Consider the following 22,638-nt stretch of genomic DNA (forward strand, 5'->3'; position numbering starts at 1 on the left):
TAAATGATTTATATGCTACCTGATTCATATTTTGTTGAGCCATATTCCAGGTGTTGTGGTGGTATGGGATGGGAAAAATTCCATTTGCATGATGGATTTTTGTTTCGAGCTAATAAACTCTGCATTCCAGATTGCTCTATTCGCATTTTGCTCGTGCAGGAAGCTCATGCAGGGTGGACTTTTGGGCTATTTTGGTGCCAAGAAAATAGAGCAAGTACTTGTTGATCACTTCTTTTGGCCTAAGATGAGGAGAGACGTGGAGAGGCATGTTCTTCGCTATGAAACCTACCACAAAGCTAAGTCATGTTTGAAACCTCATGGTTTATACACTCATCTACCTATTCCTAGTGTACCTTGGGAGGATATCTCTATGGACTTTGTTCTTGGTTTACCTCGAACCAAGAGGGGGAGGGATTCAATCTTTGTTGTGGTTGATCGATTTAGCAAAATGGCACACTTTATTCCCTGTCATAAGAGCGAATATGCTTCACATATTGCTGAATTATTTTTTAGAGAAATTGTGCGTCTTCATAGAGTGCCACGTACCATTGTGTCCGATCGTGACACCAAGTTTTTGAGCTACTTTTGGAAGACCTTGTGGGGGAAACTTGGAACGAGGCTGCTATTCTCCACAACATGTCATCCTCAAACTGATGGGCAAACCAAAGTTGTGAACCGCACACTGTCAACTATTGTTGCGAGTTGTCCTAAAGAAGAATCTGAAATTGTGGGAAGAAAGCTTGCTTCATGTGGAATTTGCATACAACAAAGCGGTACACTCGACCACAAAATTCTGTCCCTTTGAGATTGTATATGGTTTCAAACCTACTGCTCCCATCGATCTTTTGCCTTTGCCTATGCAGGAACATGTGAACTTTGACGCAAGCAAACTGAGCTAAATTTGTCAAGAAGCTTCATGATCGAGCTAGAGCAAACATTGAGAAGATGACCAAGATGTATGAGAAGCCTTGCCAACAAGGGTCGCAAGAAGATGTTATTTGAACCCGGAGACTTGGTTTGGGTGCATTTACGCAAAGATCGCTTTCCTGAACAACGCAAGAGCAAGTTGCAGCCCCGAGCCGATGGTCCATTCAAAGTGCTTCGCAAGATCAATGACAATGCATATGAAATTGATCTCCCAAGTACTTATGGTGTGAGTACAAGTTTTAATGTCACCTGATCTATCTCCATTCTTTGGATTGGAAGAGTCGAGGACGACTCCTTTTTCAGAGGGGGAGGATGACGAGGACATGCCATAGGTTACTCAAGTTTCACATATGTATGAAGGTCCAATTACGCGTAGCCGTGCAAAACTACTCCAAAAAGAGGTGAACTCACTCCTAGCTGAAATTAACTTTGACATATTTGAGAATGTTATACTACCTAAGTGTTCTACTTTGATTGTAATTAGGCATACAAATAAAGAGGAGGATGTTACTCTACATCAGACCAGCACTGAGAAAAATGGACCACCAGATCGGACCAGTACAGTGAAAAACGGACCAGCTGAAAGAAACATTCATAACTCTCGTTCCCATGAAGCATTGGAGGCCCATGAGGATATTTTGGAAAGCTTATCAAGTCTACATTCCAATGGCGCAAGTTCCAAGTATTTTGGACCTCCCAATGTTGAGATATTAGGGCAGTCCCAATGGTGCATTGATGATGGTTTCTATCCTCATTCAAATGACTTGCCACGTAGGCAAAATGCTGACATGGCAACGTAATTAATGAAGAAATAGAGCAAAAATCATAGAAATGGTTTCTTCATGAAGAAACCAGGTCTACTCTTGACCCAATGCACCAAGAAACCATGAAATCGCCATTGGGGAGAAACCACCAGTTTCTAGGGAGCTCTGTGTCGCACTCCCATTGGAGGAAAAGATAGAGTTGGGAGAGAGAAAGAGAAAATAGTTATTACTTATAGAAACCATGGGTTGGAAAGCAGTACTTTTTTTGTGCGGTATCCTATGTTATAGAAACTACTAGTTTCTTTCATTGGGACTGCCCTGAAGTAGATTAGTGAAGACTGCTCAGACGGTCAACAATCTTCCTGGGACAGAATGTTGGGTCAACTTCCCGTGCAAAACTGTACCAATCTACAAAGTATCATGGTGCATGCTACACATGGCTATAAAGCTCTTCGAGTCTACTTTCACACCCAACAAACGGTTCGTCATTTGGACTTTCCAATAAGGAATTATGGCCAGATTAGTGGAGACTGCTCAGGAGGCCAACAGTCACGCGAGGCCACTTCGGGAATCCATCTCGTGGTGACCTTTCACATAGCCTATCTTCAGAAACTCCATTTCGTTTTCACACCCAACTAGAAGGGTTGTTCCTTGTATAAATATCCCCTGCCTCTAAGCTATTAGGGACCTTTTGATGATTTAATAAACTATATGATATTGCAGCCGAGCTACCGAGTGCCTTACTTAAATCTTTGCTCTTCCTTGTTCTTCTTGGACTTGTGAAGTTATCCCTCTGGGTTCCCCTAATTCGTGCTCTACGGTTTTCAGTACGGCTGCACCGTTTTGTGTGGATTAGTTTCGGATTGTGGTTCTGCGGTCGTTTTAGCCGTACCGTTTTGTGTGGATTAGTTTCGGATTGTGGTTCTGCGGTCGTTTGAAGATCGAGTCGAAGTCTTTGCGGTTTCGGTGCCTCTCCCCCCATCGCTTGGTCGCATCCAACCTTGGACAGGTATAAAGCTAGTTACCCCGCTGTTCGCAGCAAGTTATCTTCGATTCTTCGACCTACTATCGTGAAGATCGGGCCACCCCCTTGCCGATTCATATCGGTATTTATCATCAGCTGACAGGGTTGAGGAAATAAAAAAGATCAAAGAGATTGTCCGCAATTACCCTGTATGTAATGCATCGCAAAATTCCAAGCACTGTCAAACTCAGCTTAAGTTAAAGAAAAGTATTATGTCGGCATGTTACTGAAGACAAACACCTTACATGAGAACAATATTCCAAAGTTCTGTAGAGAAGGTTATCAGACTATCCATGGACCATGGTTCACATGGGACTAGAGAAACCATACTGATAGCAACATCAATACCTACTCCATCCTTGAAACCCTCATCATGTATCAGCTCCCATTGCTTGAAGCCACAGGAGAACTCGAAGCCAAACCTGCAATTGATCAAATGTACTACGAATGTCAACAGTAACTACAAGGTAAAACATAATTTTAATTTTGCCAATTTTCTGCATTGAGACCTTACTGCTTCCACTCAACAATAACCAGGACTGTACCAAAGATCTTAAGTCCTCTCATTATAATTTTTTCCTCGTATTGTAACTTCTCATTAGGGGTTTAATGGCATGGTGTCATGTTGTAAGGACAAATTACACAACATAGCAAGGTAATTTTTGACAAGCTACTTTTGTAAGCCAGATTGAGATACAAGTGTTGAGAAGACGCAGGAAATTTGGCAGAATATTTTTCAATAGCCCCTGTTGTATTTTTTCGATTTCCAAAATTTGCAATGTGACAATGGACAAACACTAGTATACATAGCAGCATGAAAGGAGTATATGCAGGAGAAGATTCGCAAGCTTGCCCCTTAAAATTAGAAACAGTGAGTTCATGGTAAATCTAACAGTAAAGTAATCAAAATAATAACTCCCATAATATAGCACTTACCACTCCAAAAATTGCCCACTAAACAAAGGTAACAATTCTATACCAGTTAATTTAATCTGTGAAGCTCTAAGTCTCAAATGCAGCAAATGATTTGACTGACAAGAAGGTACCGAAGAGTAGTGAACAATAAGCCTTTGTTGCTCTTCAGTAGTTGTACGCAGGGCTAGTTTTAAGTTTAACCTGATTCACTCAGAGAAGACCAAGTCTACACATAACATTATTTGTCTACAGCACAAGACCACAACTTAACTTTTCCAACAAAGGCAAAGCTCACACAAATCAACTAAACAAACTGAACACTAACGTTAAGTCCAGTATAAAACCAAATGCCGAAACGGGCCTACACCGACAAGGAGACACTTAGTACTATCATTATATCAAGCAGCTAAACATTCTCTCTCCACAGTAAGAGGTATGCAGCAGTGACAGAACTACAAAGCCACAACTCTAGTTCTCAGTTTCCAGTTCAATGATTCAGAAACAAAGAAATGATCTCCGAAATACTAAAAGTTCACATTACACAACAAAGGCATGAAACACCGAAAAAGAAGCCCTGCGCATATTAGGCCCTGTTTGGATCTCATTATCATAGTGATTATAGATAGTGAAATAGAATCCGAATTCTAAATTAAAAAAAGAGAGGTGTTTGGATCTCATTCTCACAGTGATTATTTCCTTCGCATTGTGAGAATCACCAAATTGCAAGGTTTGGGTAGATATTTGGATTCCAGAATCTCATTGCCAATCTCATTCTACAGTCTAAGTGGATGGATCTCAATCCCATTTTTTTAGGAGATCCAAACAGAGTCTAATATTTTACCTCAATAATTTCTCAATGAAGTACTAAGCAAAATTAAATAGCACAGAATTTTTTTTTCCAGACAATTTGATCACACACATAACATGTCACAAGATTGTGAACTGCTACATAATTAGTTTAAATCAGAGCAAGACATACCAAACAATCAAGCACATTCGATTAAGTTGAAAACAAAGGCACTTGAGCCTCGCGCATCAATCCTCAAGATTAGAGTATTAAGAGAGAGAGAAAACAGGACATGATTCGTGGTTCCAATGGAAAACCAGATAAACTACACTAGTTAGCATCATTCACACCTGTTTCATGCCCCAGGACAGCCGTCATGTATCAGCTGCCATTGCTGACCGCATCCATAGCAAAACTCATACCCGCACCTGCACGATCGAATCAGACAAGGACAATGTACTAATGAAATACAAAAGGTTGACTGAGGTCACGACGACGGCAATCAGATTGGTTAGTTTTCCACAGTGTAAAGAAGAAGCAATTTTTACCTGCAGGTAATGTGCAGGCAGCCACTGGACTTCTCGACATAGAACCTGCAGCGCGGGCAACGCTTCCAGTTGCCCTCCCGGGCGGCCTTCACAAGCAGCAGGTCCTCCCGCGCGCGCTCCCCCTCACCGAGCCGCGCAAACTCCTCACAGGTCACGCCGGCGTGCCACGGCACCCCGCACCGCGCGCAGAAGAGCCGCCGGCACCCGTGGCACTCGGACTGGGTCACGCACTCCTCGCCGTCGTCGGCCACCATCATCTCAGAGCAGTCCGGGAACGGGCAGTAGGTGCGGCGCGCGCCGAGGAACAGGGACTCGCAGAGCTTGGCGCACCAGCGCTCGAAGACCTCGGAGGGGAGCGCGCCGCGGCAGAGCTCCGGATCGAGCGCGGCAGCGCAGGACGCGTCGGGGCACCGCACCACGGCGCCACCGCCGCCGCCGCCGCACTCGAGCTTGGCGCGGACGTGGCCGGACAGGCACGCGGGGCAGAATGCGTGCGCGCAGGCGGCGCCGCCGCGGTGCGCCGCGGTGGGCGCCATGGGCTCCATGCAGATGCTGCAGGGGTGGTGTTGCTGCGCCCCTTCGGCTCCCGCCATTCTGCCGTACGTGGGCGGCGCAGGGAAAGGAGGGGAGGGGAGACGAGAGGTCCCGCGAGCCGGTGCGTCGAACCGGCGGGAATCCCTCCGGCTCACCGGCTTCCTTTCGCGAGAAGAATCTTTGTCTGCAACTTCTTTGAGCCTTTTGACTGTGTGCCATTATAAAACATGCTTCGGGCTTACGGCTCCCAAAAAAGTTTAATACCATAACATTTTACTTTTTTTTTCTCCCAAGTTATTCCTTGTTTACCGTTTAACAACCCTAACATACGGGTGAGTCAAAGAAAACGTCTAAAATAGCACGAGGTCTCTCTTCTCTCTCATGTGTCATGGACGCCAAACATTTGTCAGATCGAATCGAAGTAAATGCAGGCTTATTAAGGCCCTGGTTTTCATAAGTTTAGTGACATATTAAGTCAGGTGACTAAAAAACCAGTAATATGTTTGTTTGGTGGTAGATGACTTATAAGCTCATGCCTGTTAAGTGAGAAGTGTGGGCCTCACGCGGAAAAGAGTGGCTTATAAGTTTTAAGCAGGGGTGAACCAGCTTAAAACTTACCAGCAGAGGTGACTTATAAGTCGGTGATGTTTAACAAAGGCTCCGTTCGTTGGTCTGAAACTTGGCTGAAACTGGCTGAAAAACATTGTTCCGGCTGAATTGTTGTGAGAGAAAAACACTGTTCCGACTGAAAAAAGAAGCCAAACAAGCTATTTTTAAGACAAACGAACAGGGCAAAATCAGTCATTTATTTTACTTTTTAATTTATAACTAGCTGACTAATAATCACCGGCACCAGGTACGGTAGTAGCTGGTAGCAGACACGCGCACGGCGCACCTGCTAGTAGGCGTAGGCGTAGGCGAGCGCCCGCTCCCGGCGTGCGGCAGCGTCGTGCCGGCGCGCGCCCTCGGCCCTGGCGTCCTCCAGGGTGCGGCTACTGCTGTCCCAGGGGCCGGAAGGGCTCCTCCCGCCGCCGTTATCCTCGCCTCTTCCGAACCTGCATCTGCTTCTGCTTCTCTGCCGCAGCAGCAGGTCTGCCACTTCACCGTCGTCACTGAAGTCGTGGTCGCCCTGCAATGCCAGCTCGACGCATGGTGGACGCCCCGCTGCTCCTAGCACGGTGGAGCGGCTGGCTGGCGGTGTTGGCGGCGGGAGGAGGAGGAGCAGGTGTTCGGTGACGAAATCTCCTCTACTCTTTGTCGATGACGAAGTCAGTAACTAAAGGTACTACGACTGCCACCGGCCGCGCCCCCGCACGCCCCGTCCCGGCCGCGCGCCCACGCGCCCTACCGCCGGCGAGCAGAGCTCGCAGCGAACGCTCGCGAGCTCCGCGACCTCCTCGCCGTCGCCGCGCTTCCCTTTCGCCAAGCAGGAGGCAGCGTCTGGGGAAGCCACCGGCCGCCCGCCGGGATCTAGGCTGGGAGAGCCGTCGTGCCCTCCGGCCTCCGCCGAGCGCCGCACGGCGCGCTGCCCGAGCCCGCGGGCGTTTGCTGGAGGCCGAGCCCGTGAGTGCAGCACGGCCACGGTGGAGACGGCCGCGGCTGCGGAGGGCGCTCGCAGCACAGGCGCGGAACTCCGGGTTGCGGCGCGCGGTCCGCCGGCGGCTCGGGACGGGGTGGCGCGGCTCAAAGCCAGTGAGGCGGTAATGGAGGCAGCGAGGTGGAGGACGCGCAGTCCTGCTGCTTCCAGAGCTCCCCGTCAGGCCTCACCGTCGCCACCGCGAGCGAGCCCACCGCCGGAGTGGAAGTAGTTGAGGTACATGACGAGGGGAACACGAGGGTACTTTTGACTTTTTTCACCTTACGTTTGACAGCTGTTAAAGATAAAAGTCGATGGAACGGTTTTTAAGAAGAAAAAAAATCATGACATCTGAGTGCGTTTAAGCTTTTTAATGATCCGTAGAACCGAGAGCATCTTTCGTAACAGCAAAGAGGAAAAGGCTTAACTTCTTTTGCAGCATCGGATGCGGCTCGATCAGTACGGGTTATCTGGAGTTCAGTTAGGATTTAAGGGGGCGTTTCCGTCTTTTCCTAAGGTGCAAAAGGCTTCAGGGCACCTACAACGGGCCTCCAGATGCCAGTCTCTGTGATGTGAAAATTGCAAAAAAAAAAAAAGTCCCCATTCGTAGCAATAAATGAAGGAAGAGAATGGAGCTGTCTCGAGACGACGGCAAGCGCTCGTGCTCCGAGACGTAGTGGCCAACGCGCGGATCAGCTGTACATGTGGGCGAGAGAAAGATTGCGCCAAAATCGTGCCATCTCTCCTGCTCGCAGGCATATTCGGCGGGCAACAGCCACTGTCGGACCTTCACGCGCGGCCGTCGCCGGGCCTCCACGCTCCAGCCGCGGGCGCCGCTGGGCTTGACCGCCCTGCCGCTTCTCCTCCAGATGGAGTGCGCCGGTCTCGGGCACCCTTCATATGTTTAGCACGAGCGAGGAACCAGCAGCGGCTTCATGGCGATCTTGCGATTCACCCCCAACTGTACTCCCTGCTCATTGTCATGGTTAATTTGATATTATTTTCAGATAATAATAATAATTAGTTTCTTTTATTTATAACAATTAACTAACGCTTGAATAGGCTATTTTGTATCGATAAGCAACACAATAGAATACATGAATCATATTCATACTTGATCTTAGCTATATACAAATATTAAATAATTTATAGACGGTAAAATAGACTACCATTGTACAGATAAAACTTACATACGGCCGTCTGTGGTTGTATGCCCTCATGGGAAGGAGCGAGAAGTGCAAAAGCCATGCAACTAACTTTACTTTTATTATGCATAAATTAAAGCATTATGAGTTACTATCAAACAAACATTGTACATATTATCTATTAAGTCGTCTTATAATTACGTGACACTATATGAGAGCGTCTACGAGACAATACCAATGTACTTGCCCTTAGTCTAATTTATAGTCATATAATGTTTTTTAGAATTACACAGTACAACGCAGACGCTCACAACACGCATGCACACTCACCCCTATGAACATAGGTACTCAAACCCTACCCCTATAAGTACCTCCGAAGGACTGAGCCGGCAGATTACATACTAGCTCTCAATCCACTTTAGCTTTCTTTTATTCAAACTAATTGAATAGTTATTAGTTTTTTTTTGAAAGGAAATAGTTATTAGTTGAAATGTGAACTAAAAATTACTTCATTTATTAGTCCACCTATTTGGATAGTCTGTATGACCAAACTTTAGATGACTAAACAATTAGTCATGGACACATGGTACCCAAATAGATCTTATAAAAATGACTAGAGCATATTGAAAAACTGAAATATCCTTTTCCTATAATCACGACAATGAGATTGCATAGAAAAAATAGCTCCAGCAGATTCCTATCTCATCCTCGCTCGATTTCTTTTCTCTATATCCAATAATAATGAGAAATGCTCTGACAATTTTGATAACACCAAACTGGGAGTAGCCTAAATTAGCATAGAGCCTACCTATATTGTGTATAACTAAAGAAAGAATTCAGTGTTTAGTTCATCATAGTTAGGGCTTTTATTAAATAGAAATAGAAATAATTAAATAACTCATTTTCTTGTTAAAAAACATACTCCCTTGAATAAAAGGCAAGAACACATAGATATCAAATATTGTTGAGTAATTTAGAATACCTTATAACTTGGGACAAATTTTAAACCTTCAATATCTTGTATTATTTTAAGATGGAGAGAGTAACATGACTTCTTGCTTGGTGACCTTCAAACAAGATTCTATAAAGCATCCGATTCCTATCGTTTTTTTTTAAACTCGGTCCCTCTGGCCTTTTAATTAACTTCCAGCAAAACTGAAACGCGGGCAATCTGGTTAGTTACGAGAACAGGTATCATATTGACGTTGAATCAAATCATAATACTACCTCCGTCAAAAAAAAAGAACTTACTATTACTCTAGGATTCAAAATTTATTCCACAAACTTGGCTACGACCTCTCACGCGCTGCCGGAAGCTGAGCGCGAGCACGGGCAGTTCGCGTCGCGCGAGGGCGTGCAATTCGTGCGACTAGTCCATGTGGATGTGGCTGGCGGAGAGGGCGGCCGGCGCGAGCATAAAGTGAACGAGCACGCAGCGTGGTGAGTGTTGTAGTATTATATTCTAAACAGTAGAGAGTGAAGGTGTAAAACTTTATTGATAAACAGTACACATATATATACATGCCCACGATGGGGCAGTTCCAGTGAACGTGGGAGAGCCCCGCTCTCACGTCCCGTCCGTACGACGTCTTTTCAGTAGTCACGGTAACTGCAATTAGTAGTTGCTAATTGCCCACTAATTGATTATTAGGAATATTAGTATATTCTTAACACTCCCCCATAATCAATTATCTTCTGGAGCTCCAATGTTCATCATAATTATTAATATTATTAATCCTTAGAAAACCATGTGGGAAAAACTTAGGAACACATTGATATATCAGGATACCATGATAATCATATAGCAATGTCTTAATATATCATCTCCTAAAAAACCCCAGTGGGAAAAAACTAGATGATATGACATACATAATGCTGATACTGCCTCGTTAAAACTTTATATGAGAAACCCTTTCAAGGTAAAACTCATACAAAGAAAAGAGTATAATACGATGTGAAATGGATTAAGTATCGAGAGATACTCCCCCTGATTTCTGCAAGTCTCTAAGTCTAACCATACCAATTCCTTCAATGCATTTATGAAACGTAGAATATGGTAGGGACTTTGTGAATAGATCGGCAAGATTATCACATGATTTAGTTTGCAGAATCTCAATTTCCCCATTCTTTTGCAACTCATGGGGATAAAATAATTTGGGGGGTGATATGTTTCGTCAAGTTACTCTTGATGTAACCTGATTCCATTTGCACAACACAAGCAGCATTATCTTCAAAGATAATTGTTGGTGCATCAAGTGCACCAATTCCACATGATTTCAATATGTGGTCTACCATTCTGCGAAGCCATACACACTCTCGTGAGGCTTCATATAATGCAATAATCTCAGAATGGTTGGTGGATGTAGACACTAAAGTTTGCTTAGATGATTTCCAAGAAATTGCTGTTCCACCATTTAAAAATACAAAACCAGTTTGGGATTTGCCATTATGGGGATCAGATAAATAGCCAGCATCTGTATAACCCAATAAATTTTGATCTTGATTCTTTCTATAGAATAATCCAAGATCTCTTGTGCCATTGAGATATCTAAAAAGAGTTTTAACTCCAACCCAATGACGCTTGGTAGGAGCGGCACTATGTCTTGCTAATAAATTAACTGCAAAAGCAATATCCGGCCGGGTACTATTAGCAAGATACATCAGTGCACCAATGGCACTTAGATAAGGAAGCTCGGGTCCTAAAATCTTTTCACCTTCCTCCCTTGGTCTGAAAGGATCTTTCTCAACTTCCAAAGATCTAACAACCATGGGGGTTTTACATGGGTAAGCTTTATCCATATTGAATTTCTCCAACATTTTCTGGATATAGGTAGCTTGATATACAAAAATCCCAGCCGAAAAATGCTCAAGTTGCAAACCTAAGCAAAACTTGGTTTGACCCAAGTCTTTCATTTCAAACTCCGCCTTCAAATGATGACGTGCCTCATTAATGTCATGTTCGTTACCAATGATATTTATATCATCAACGTATACAGACACAATGCAAAAACCCGTTACGGATTTCTTAATGAAGACACACGGGCAATCATCATTATTTGTGTATCCCTTATGTTTAAGGAATTCACTTAACCGATTGTACCACATTCGGCCCGATTGTTTTAAGCCATATAACGACTTCTGCAACTTAACACAAAACATGTTGCGATTTGCCTCAGGATTTGGTATACTAATTCCGTCAGGAACTTTCATGTATATCTTAGAATCCAATGACCCATATAAATATGCGGTCACCACGTCCATCAACTGCATAGACAGACGATTTTGTACTGCCAAAGATATTAAATATCGGAAAGTTATGCCACTCATGACTGGAGAATAAGTTTCGTTGAAATCAACGCCAGGCCTTTGCGTGAAGCCTTGTGCTACTAGCCTTGCTTTATATCTCACCACTTCATTGTTTTCATTCCGTTTCCGGACGAAAACCCATTTATATCCAACAGGATGGACACCAGGAGGTGTTGGCAATACAGCCGAAAACACTTCCCGTTTTGTGAGCGAGGCTATCTCAGTTTCTATTGCATCCTTCCACTTATTCCAGTCCGAGCGCTTCTTGCACTCTACCATGGATTTTGGATCTGGATCACTTTGAAGGGTTTCAGCAATTTGTTCAGAGAAAAAGATGTCGACAGTTGTAGCATTTCGATCATAAGACTCTCCAGTCCCTATATAATTAATAGAAATTTCATCAACCCTTAATAGATCATCATGATTTCCCAAAACAATAGATCTAGGGCCTTCCGATGTCCCAGCCTCAGTATTTATGCGCATGACTGGGCTAGGAATCAAATCAAATCTTTCTAGAAGATATTGATTAGTAACAAGGTGATTCACATCAACAGATAGTTGATCTTCGTTTACCACTTTCTTTGTTTCTTATCTTGCACCTTGGAATTGCCTCTCCCCCTCTTGCTTCCAAGAGGGATAATTTGAGTGGTTTTATTTGGTACCTCCACTCTTTCTGGCACATTCCTTGCAGGATAGAAAGATTTAACAACACCTTTATAGTTGGTAAACGCATCTGGCAGATTATTTGCAATGTTTTGCAAATCTATAAGTCTCTGAACTTGATGTTCAGTTTCCATAGTACGTGGATCAGAATAGGAAATGCCTTCCGCATTCCAATTAATTTCCCGACATTCATTTTTATGGTACAAATCTCCCCCTAATGCCGGAAAATGATCCTCGTTGAAAATACAATCAGCGAACCGAGCCGTAAATAGATCCCCGGTGAGAGGTTCTATATACTTAATGATCGACGGAGATGTAAATCCCACATAGATCCCCAATTTTCTGTGTGGCCCCATAGAGGTACGCTGAGGTGGTGAGATGGGTACATAAACAGCACACCCAAACTTACGCAAATGGGAAATACTTGGTGGATTTCCACGTACTAATTGCAAGGGGGAATTCTCATGATATGCAGTCGGTCGTAGTTGGATTAATTCAGCAGCGTGCAGAACTGCATGACCCCAACACGAAGTAGGCAACTTACAATCCATCAACATTGGTCTAGCAATGAGTTTAATTCTCTTTATCAATGATTCAGCCAAACCATTTTGAGTATGTACATAAGGTACAGAATGTTGAACCTCAATTCCCGTTGCCATACAATAATCATTAAAGGCATGGGATAAAAATTCAGCAGCATTGTCCATTCGAATTGATTGAATTCGATGTTCAGGATAATGCGCTTTCAACTTTATTAGTTGGGACAATATTTTGGCAAAAGCATGGTTGCGTGTCGATAATAATGACACATGAGACCATCTTGTAGATGCATCTATCAGAACCATGAAATACCTAAAAGGTCCACATATTGGCTGAATTGGACCACAAATATCTCCTTGGATTCTCTCAAGGAATTTTAGTGGTTCAGCTCTGATTTTAAGAGTTGATGGCCTTAAAATCAATTTTCCTGATGCACATGCAGTGCATATAAAATCCGAAGATTGTGGGAACTTTGCTTTATGCAAATTATGACCAAATGAATTGCAGATAATTTTTCTCATCATCCCTATTCTAGGATGACCTAGTCTATCATGCCATGTCTGGAATGAATTAACATTTTGAAAAATTACCTTATATGCAACATTAGATATAGGTTTTATGTATGTATAGTACAATCTAGATTCGAGGGAGGGAATTTTCTCACAAACTTGTTTGTTAGATCCAGTAAGTCTAGTGAAGAAAATGAATTCTTCTTTGTTATCTACATGTGTTTCAACATGAAGACCATTCTTACGGATATCTTTATAGCTTAACAAGGTACGAGTTGATTCTGGATACAATAATGCATCCTCTATCGTTAATTGCGTACCCATAGGGAGAATAATAGTGGCTCTACCCGAACCAACTATTAGAGCATCACGTCCAGCGATGGTCATAACATTTCCTTCTCTTTTCCTAAGAGTCTGGAAATATTTCATCTCCCTAAGAATAGTGTTTGTGGTTCCACTATCTACAAGACATAATTCCTCCTCAGGATTGACATCAGAAGACATCTATAGTAAAATAAGAATGCAATTAAAATTTCTTATTGAACATATAGAATCACATACATAAATACAATGTATTACAATACCAACATATGAGTATGACATTACAATACATATTTATTCTCACAATACTCCCATCACTAACAAGTATGTACAACTCAAAGAACATAGAGTTTGCACAACTTAAATTATTACAACACTTGACTTGCTTAACATAATAATTAAACAGATATCAACTACGGATCGAGATCTTCAGTTGAAGTCTCCATACATGTCATTTGAGTTGAACTCCACGATCATGTCTTCCGTTCCTGGAAGCCTCTCATCCTTGTGAGCATTGTTGTTCTTTGGTTCCTCAAGAACCTTGCTTGAACAACCCACTTCCTTTATAGCCTCAGAAGCAAGATTGAAATGAGCTTCATATCTTGTCTCTTTATCTTTGCCTTGCTTTGCTTCCTTTAAGGACTTTTGGTAAAGTGCAACCAAGTGCTTAGGAGTACGACAATCCTTTGCAAAATGATTGAAAGTACCACATCGATGACATTTAGTGTCATTTTTGGACTTAGCCTCGCCATTTTGCTTGTTTTTAGCATTTAGCTTTTGCTTTTTGTTGAACTTGCGCTTACCGGGCTTGTTCTTTGGATCATCAGAAGAAGATCCTTTGAACCTTTTATTATTCTTAACTTTTTTCTGTACATTATGAACTTCAGGAAGAGGCGCTGCACCAGTGGGGTGCTTGTGATGATTCTTCATAAGAAGCTCATCATGTTTCTCAGCCTGAGTTAATGTATGAATAAGTTGAGAATACACAGTGTAATTACTAGCCCGATATTGCTGCTGCAAGACTCGGTCAGCGGGAAGCATGGTAGATAGAGTCTTCTCTATCTTATCAGCATCCGTTGGCTCTTTCTCACAGAATTTCAACTTTGAGCAAATTTTATGAACGGCATGATTATAATCAGCAACGGACTTAAAGTCCTGCAAACGCAAGTGGTTCCACTCATGATTAGCCTCAGGCCAGATGAGTACTTTTTGCTGATCATAACGCTCCTTAAGAGCAAGCCACAAAGTACGGGGATTCTCTTCCAGAAGGTACTCTTGTTTGAGATCCTTATGGATATAATACCTTAAAATCATTAAGGCCCCAAACTTCTTTTGCTCATCAAGCACCTCCCCCTCAATGGGTTCATTTATATGTGCCAAAAGTCCACGGGATGCAAAGTTTATTTTGATATCCGAAGCCCAAGTAGGGTAATTGTGGCCATCTAAGGCAAGTTCATCGAACTCCCTAGCTAAGGCCATAGCCTACAAAGTAGGACCATTTGATTCATTATACTTACACGTGGTAAATTAAAATTCAAATGGTAAAGCAATGTTGTAATAAATGCAAATTAATTTAAATGACATAACTCATCATGATTAATACAATCCAAGGTAGACAAATAAACATGTAAACCCCAATTATAACTCTCATCAATTGACTATATATGGTTAGATAATCTCAAATGCCAAAGGACATAGAGTAGATCTTAATAGTAGGCAAATACTTTGCTGCCTAAGCACGGTCTCAAGGCTGAATAATTCATTTTTGAATTAGACGCAGCCAATGCTTAAGTCTCTACTACACCATGTATAGTATAAATTAATGATTAAACAATGGTAATCACTACAATAGTGTAAGCCATAAATTTTCTTTAGTCTTAATCTTTTATTTTGAGAACAAAACATTATATAGGTAATCATCTAGTCCAATGGACATCATGTAGACCTTTAGTAATAGGTGAATAAATCACAGCCTGGCACGGTCTCTGGGCAAAATAATCCAAAAGGATTAAATGCAGCCTTTGCCTGGACTCTATTACCTAATGCTTTCATCTCAAAATAATAGAGATATGCATAAATTAATTGCCACAAGTCATCAGTAATTATAAACTAATGAGAACAGTGTTAAGATGGAGTTTGTGATTTAAAAATTCGCAATAATAAAATAAGTATGAAAGTGCAAAATAATAACACGAACATACTTGCATTCTATATTAGAATTCGAAATTGCATAGGTACAATGTAAACAAACACATTTGTACATTCACATAAACATCAGATGTCTAATCTCACAAGAGCATAGACACTAATACTAATGAACAGCAGTAATTAACAAAGTCTAAACACAAGGATTAAAGACTAAAACTGCTGAAATTCATAAATTCGGAAATAAAACATATAAATGATAAATGGCTTCTGGCCCACGAGCACTGGCTGGCCCGCGAGGCCACTGCAGCCGGCCCAGCAAGGACCAGCAGTACAGCCGGCGCTGAGGCAGGCCAACCTGGGCCTGGGCTGCCGAAGTGGCCCAGGTGCGCCTCCCCACCGGCCTCCCCCTGGCCCGTATAAAAGGTGGGCAGTTAGGGTTCAAACCCTAACTGCCACCATTACCCAGCCACGGTGGTGGTGGCCGCCGCCGCCGCCGCGCCGGAAGCCGTGCCGCCGTCGCGCGCTCAAGAGCCGGTCCGCCGGCGCCGGTAGTCGCTCCGTCGCCGCTCTGGTCCGCAGCGCACGCGCGCACGCTGATCGCGCCCTCCTCCTCTCCCTCCGTCGCGCCCTCTGCAGCCGGTGACGAGCACCGGCGCAGATCGGGGAGGAGCCCGCACGTCGGCCCCAACTCAGTCGATGGCGACCAAGACAGAAGCCAGCGGCTCCCCCTCCCCCTCTGGTAGAAGTTCAAGCAAAAGGAGGGGCGCGCCCCCCCGAGGAGGAGGAAGTGCCACCATCGCCGTTCGCGCGTGGACTAGCGTGCCCGTTCTCCAGCGCCGGGACGCGTCCGTTCGCGCGAGGACTCGCCTGCGCGCGTGCGGACGGGCCATGCGGCACGGAGATCCAGGTCCGACGCATGGTCGGGCTCACCGCCTGGTCGGCGATGTTCACTGCCGGAGGAGTGGACGGAGGTGGTGGAGGCGGAGCCTGCAGGGCTGGATCTACGATATCGCCGGCCTCCCTGGAGAAGAGTCGGAGCGGTGCCGCGGACCTGCGCGCAGCGAGGGTCACGCGAACCCGTGGCGTCGTCGGAGACGGAGTCGCGGCTGCAGCGGTTCCGTTGGCCAACGGGGTCGCAGCTGCGGTAGCCGACCCTGTCGCCGGTGGAGGTGAAGCCGCTAGAGCCGAAGACGATGGGCCCGCACCGGTCGAGGAAGAAGGTCCGGCGACTGGTGGCATGTTGGCGAGCGCCACTGGTACCCAGTCGGAGGATCCCGGCGCCATGTTCGGCCATGGTAGGTGGTATGGAGCCACGGCATGGCCCGAACTCCAGGACGCAGGGACTGTAACCGCTGCTTGGGTCGGCGCCACGGGAGCAGATGCTCCGTGACGACCACGGCGTCGGCGACGAGCAGGGCCCTCCCTGGCTCCCCCACGCTCCTCCCCAAGGAGATTGCGCAGGGCGTTGAGGAGGGAATCACGGATGTCGTCGTCATCGAAGGGGACTCCAATGCGGCGCGCGCGGTAGTACACCATGAAGACGAGGCGCAGAACGAGCGCCGCAGAAGGTACGTAGGGCATTGGTGGCATCGTGTACCTTAAATCGATCCAGCGATCTCCTGTCTTCACGAAGTCCTTCAGGCACTGTTCCCGGCCTTCTCGCTCAGCGGTAGAACGCTGATAACGTGTTGTAGTATTATATTCTGAACAGTAGAAAGTGAAGGTGTAAAACTTTATTGATGAACAGTACACATATATATACATGCCCACGATGGGGCAGTTCCAGTGAACGTGGGAGAGCCCCGCTCTCACGTCCCGTCCGTACGACGTCTTTTCAGTAGTCACGGTAACTGCAATTAGTAGTTGCTAATTGCCCACTAATTGATTATTAGGAATATTAGTATATTCTTAACAGTGAGATCTAGCATCAAGGCGCATGTGGCACGAGAAAGTCAGGCCGCAGCTATGCTCCCTCAGCCTCAAAATAGATAACATTCTCGCTTCCCGATAAGCCAAATCTTTTTAACTTTAACTAAATATATACATAAAAATATTAATATTTATAATGCATAATTATTATCATTAGATAGATCGTTAATATATTTTCATAATAAACTTACTTGGAGATATAAATGTACATGTATTTTCTGCAAATATAGTCAAAATTAAAAAAATTTGACCTGTATCCTATAACGATTTATATTTTGGGACCGGAGGGAGTACACTCCTAGCTTGCCCTTTAAGGGGCAGAGCTAGAACTTAGCCAAGACCAAGAGGAGTGATAACTACACTGGCAACCTCATATATGATGATTACCAAAGATTTGATTCTATGTATAAAATATAGTTGCATTGAGCTACCAAAATAACATATCATTGAACATTTTGTGCTCAAGGACCAGTGTAGCAACCCTGGCAGCACCGCCCCTGTGTCTCCGCTTTAACCCTAGCCGTGCTCACAGGGCAGTCGCACGACCTGTGCTTCATCGCCGCCACCGACAACTCATTTGTATCCAACCCCGCCTTGGGCTCGCAGTGGTACCACCTAGGGCTCCGCCGATCCTAGATTCTGCTTACATTGGAGCTCAATAAGAAGAGGGACTTGCCCACCATAGGAAGGTGAGCCGGACGGGGAGCCAAAAGGGGGATTCATAATGTAGGCTTGAAATCACGATAGAATGCTAGTTCTAACTAGAGCCTCTTCGAACTAACGGTTCATTTCTTTGGTGGTATTTCCCGAAAACAAGGTTCTTTTATCGTTATGGATTGAACCATTTTTTTTCCTTTCTTCCTACGAAACCCTTTTTATAATTAGACTGAAATCTCCACTAGAACTAGCCTAGCTAAATAAAAGTTCCAAGTTTGCTTGACATTCATTTTCATTAATTTCTCAAAGCTGTGTGTCGGGGACCTAATACCGGGGTACCCCAGAAGGTGGAACCGATAACCACCAAACGTAAAAAACTTCTGGACGCATAAGGGCGCCACGTCATCCTTTGTTCGAATGACAGGAGTTTGGTTCCGCCTCGCCCGACACCCTTGGGACGGGCTCGGTCTCGCCCGAGGACTGAGGGATAAACTCCGTCTCGCCCGACGCCTTGAGGACGGGCTCGGTCTCGCCCGAGGGCTGAGGGATGAGTTCCGTCTCGCCCGATCCCGGAGGGGTGGGGTCAGCCTCACCCGACGCCTTTGTGGGATAACCCTGCCTCGCCCCAAAGGCTCAAGGCTAATCTCCGTCTCGCCCGACGCCTATAGGGCGGGCTCGGTCTCGCCCGAGGGCTAAGGGATAGATTCCGCCTCGCCCAATCCCGGAGGGATAGGGTTAGTCTCGCCCAAAAGATAGGGACTGGCCTCCGTCTCATCCGACGGCCCAGAACAAGCCTCGCCCTGATCGATATTTATCCCTCATAATGATGGGTACAGAACGAGACAAGACGTTCGGGTCAACCATGGCTCCAACGACCATACCCTGCACCCTGACAGGAAAAGAACTGCCAGGGAACGACAGGACTGACGCTTTAGACCCTTCCGGGCGCCGCAGAGCCCAAAAGGTATTGCAGGCGCGTGCACCTCACTCTGTAGAGTTGTAGGCGCCGCCTTCAGCTCTAGGACGCGGAACCCAACGAAGATATACGACAACCGCTACACTCCAAGAACGGATTTGCTATCTCCATGAACGACGGATACTCCGTCACCGCGCTGTGGACCCGAGGAGGCGGGGGGGGCCCTCTTCCCGACCCCTCAGGTCCTCCAAGTCAGAGAGCCTTGGCCACGGCGTTGCACCGGACCCCGACCCCGAATCCTCCCAACAGGAATCATGGGAACCAGAAGGCGTGTGGAGCAAGGCTGGGGGGAGGCCCCTAAGTCAAAACTACTGTACTACAGCCCATACCCTGGGGGCAGCATGCTGTGACTGATCTGACATCCTACAGAGATATTGACGACATCTTAAACACTTATCTTCCTTCGCACTCATGAGAATGGAGGACCTGACCAGGTAGACATGAGCCACAAGGTAAGTAGAGTATGCATCCTGGAGCTCTCACCCTTGTAAAGCCAGCCCCTTCATCTATAAAAGGGGAGGCATATCCTCCATCAAAAGGGAGGAAAAAATAGGACCGAACAATAGAACACATTCACACACATTCAAGCAGCTACGAAGCTCTTGACCACCTTTCAATCCTTCGATCAGAGACTTGGGACCAGTCCCTCTCTCGGCAGTTTGTATCCCTTACTACAGATCGTTACGGTGCTAATAACACAAGCAGCAACAAACTGGACGTAGGGACGTTCAGCCCGAACCAGTATAATCCTGTGTCCTTTAGCGCACCATCCGAGCCTAACGCGCATTACTATAAATTTACTTGCCGGTGCTTGTACGAAACACCGACAGTTGGCGCGCCAGGTAGGGGCTTTGCGCGTTCCAAATCAGGTCTCGGATGACCACCCACGCAATCACCTGGGTCCCGGGCGCACACGTGCGTTTCGGCGACCTGGATTTCATCATCACACTAGGAGGAGAGCTGGCGCTGACTCATTCAGCCGCTCCCTCTCCCCCTTCGATCAACCTCAGTCGTCTCAGGCTTAGGGGCCCACCGGGCAACTCCCGGCGAGTCCCGTCGCCCAAGGAGACCTCTCACAACACCACCATGTGTTCGGAAGGGTCCGGATGGAGCGCCCCGACAGCGTTTCCGTTCGGTCTCCGCAACGTTGCGGCGACCGCTGGCCGTCTTCTGGCGCTGCGTGTGGTTCAACCACCCACGGACATCGAGTTCGTGGGGGCGATTGAGCGGGATACGGAGACCCTCTACGAGCTCCTCAACGAGGAGCCTGTATCCCTCTCCAGCTCAGATTCCAGTAGGGGGAGCCACCACCCTTCCCGGGAATGCTACGTGACGCAGACCCCCGAGGGTCACGTCCAAAGCGTCTCCAAGGAAGAGGCCACCCCTACAAACAATCCTGACAGCAGATCCGGGGAAGAAGGGACAGCCCCATCTCGCCTAAGGATGGAGCAGCTAAAGGCTCGTCAGCAAGAGATCGATGAGGCCGGGCAAGGGCTCGCACGGGAATACGCGGACATCAATCGCGAGATTGAACGCCGCAAAGACGGGGGCGCGCGCGCGCCACGGCCCGCACCGTACATCAAAGGATCCTCACTGACGATGGGGCCTTTCCTTACTTTGCTCGAGCCAGCCAGAACATCGCCGCAGCAACCGCCTTGCTGCATGGCCTCCCGGAGGCCGCGACGTCCGAGGATCGACGCGCTCATCGGGAGATTCGCACGTTGCTCGAGCGTGCAGCAGCGCAGCAGGCGGAAAGTTCGTTGTCTCGACGACGCGAACCCGACACCAGCCAGCGCGCGCCCTCAGTGCGTCCCACCAAAGACGCATCCGTACACCAAACACCGCCAGCCGGCGGGCAGCCCTCCGTCGTCCCCGTACATCAACGCCTCGGCCGTGGCCGCGACGTACGTAGCATCATCGACGCCCGGAGACGAGCCCACGGCGACGATGGAGAAGCAGCGCGCCGCGGCTATCATCCCCGACGGGGCGGGCGCTACGACAGCAACGAGGACCGAAGCCCGAGCCCCGTCCTGCCAGGCCCTCAGGCCTTTGGCCGGCACATCCTCAACGCTGCGTTCCCCTTAAGGTATCGACCGCCTACTAACATTCCTAAATATTCTGGCGAAACAAATCCCGGGCTTTGGCTCGAAGACTATCGGCTTGCATGTCAGGCCGGTGGTGCGAGTGATGATAATTTTATTATTCGCAATCTCCCGCTGTTCTTGGCCGACTCGGCACGAGCATGGCTGGAGCACCTACCGTCCAATGCTATTCAGAGTTGGGCGGATCTGATTGAGATCTTCGTGGGTAATTTCCAGGGCACGTACAAACGCCCTGGAAACCCATGGGACCTCAAGAACTGCCGTCAGAAGGCCGATGAAACCCTCCGCGGGTACATCCGGCGCTTCTCCCGACAGTGCAACGAGCTCCCAAACGTCGCCGACGCCGACGTGATAGGAGCCTTTCTGTCCGGAACAACCTGCGAATCCCTGGTCCACAAGCTAGGACGCAGGGGCCCGCGAACTACCAAGGAACTTCTGGACATCGCCACCAGTCACGCCTCTGGAGAGGAGGCGGTCGGAGCCATCTTTGATCGCTCCGACGGAAAAACAAGGCGGGATGAGGACGCCCGCGAAGGCGCCTCCAACCATCCCGCCAAAGGGAAAAATAAGAAGCAACGGCGCGACAACTCACTCGCGGCCACTGCCGACCGCAAAAGTGGCCGGAAGCCCGCGGAGGGCACTCCGAACCACTTCGAGAAAATGCTCGAGGGGCCATGCCCAAACCACGCCTTCCCGGCCAAGCACCTATACAAGGAATGCGGCCTTATGCGCAAATACTTGGCAGGGGGCCTTAACAAGGAGGAGCAGGGGAAGGAGCCCGTTCCCACCACTAACGACACAGAGGAGAAGGACGACGCCTTCCCAACTCCAACCAGGGCCCTCATGATCTTCGGAGGATCAACGGCCTACGACTCCAGGCGCCGCCAGAAGGTCGCACGTCGAGAGGTCTATACCGCTGGACCGGCTATGCCAGCTTATCTCCGGTGGTCGGAATCCGCCATAACTTTCGACCGGACCGACCATCCGGATGCCATCCCACACCCGGGAAGGTATCCGCTTGTCGTCGACCCGATCGTCGGCCCAAAGCGGCTCACCAAGGTACTGATGGATGGGGGCAGCGGCCTCAACATCATGTACGCCAAGACGCTCGACGAGATGGGCGTCGACCGAACGCACCTCCGTCCCGTTCGAGCACCTTTCCATGGCGTCGTGCCTGGAAGGCAAGCCGTGCCACTGGGGCAAATTGACCTGCCCGTCACTTTTGGGGATCGATCCAATTACCGGACCGAGACCCTCACCTTCGATG

The 22,638-nt window shown here is 47.0% G+C and overlaps 2 protein-coding genes across 2 annotated transcripts; both read right to left on the reverse strand.

The window, feature by feature from the left end:
* Positions 1 to 2,893: 2,893 nt before the first annotated feature.
* Positions 2,894 to 7,385, reverse strand: LOC136473235 (E3 ubiquitin-protein ligase RSL1-like). The gene is made up of 4 exons (XM_066470916.1): positions 6,395 to 7,385; positions 4,966 to 5,707; positions 4,768 to 4,845; positions 2,894 to 3,137 (listed from the first exon to the last, which is right to left on the reverse strand). The coding sequence occupies exons 2-3, from the start codon at positions 5,556 to 5,558 to the stop codon at positions 4,773 to 4,775; spliced, it is 666 nt and encodes a 221-aa protein (XP_066327013.1). The 5' UTR covers positions 5,559 to 5,707; positions 6,395 to 7,385; the 3' UTR covers positions 2,894 to 3,137; positions 4,768 to 4,772.
* Positions 7,386 to 13,988: 6,603 nt separating this feature from the next.
* LOC136469712 (uncharacterized) lies at positions 13,989 to 17,398 on the reverse strand. The gene is made up of 2 exons (XM_066467796.1): positions 17,305 to 17,398; positions 13,989 to 15,041 (listed from the first exon to the last, which is right to left on the reverse strand). The coding sequence occupies exon 2, from the start codon at positions 15,036 to 15,038 to the stop codon at positions 13,989 to 13,991; it is 1,050 nt and encodes a 349-aa protein (XP_066323893.1). The 5' UTR covers positions 15,039 to 15,041; positions 17,305 to 17,398.
* Between the last annotated feature and the right edge of the window lie 5,240 nt (positions 17,399 to 22,638).

The sequence above is a fragment of the Miscanthus floridulus genome, chromosome 8 (genome assembly GCF_019320115.1).
Source record: "Miscanthus floridulus cultivar M001 chromosome 8, ASM1932011v1, whole genome shotgun sequence".
Taxonomy (NCBI): Eukaryota; Viridiplantae; Streptophyta; class Magnoliopsida; order Poales; family Poaceae; genus Miscanthus; species Miscanthus floridulus.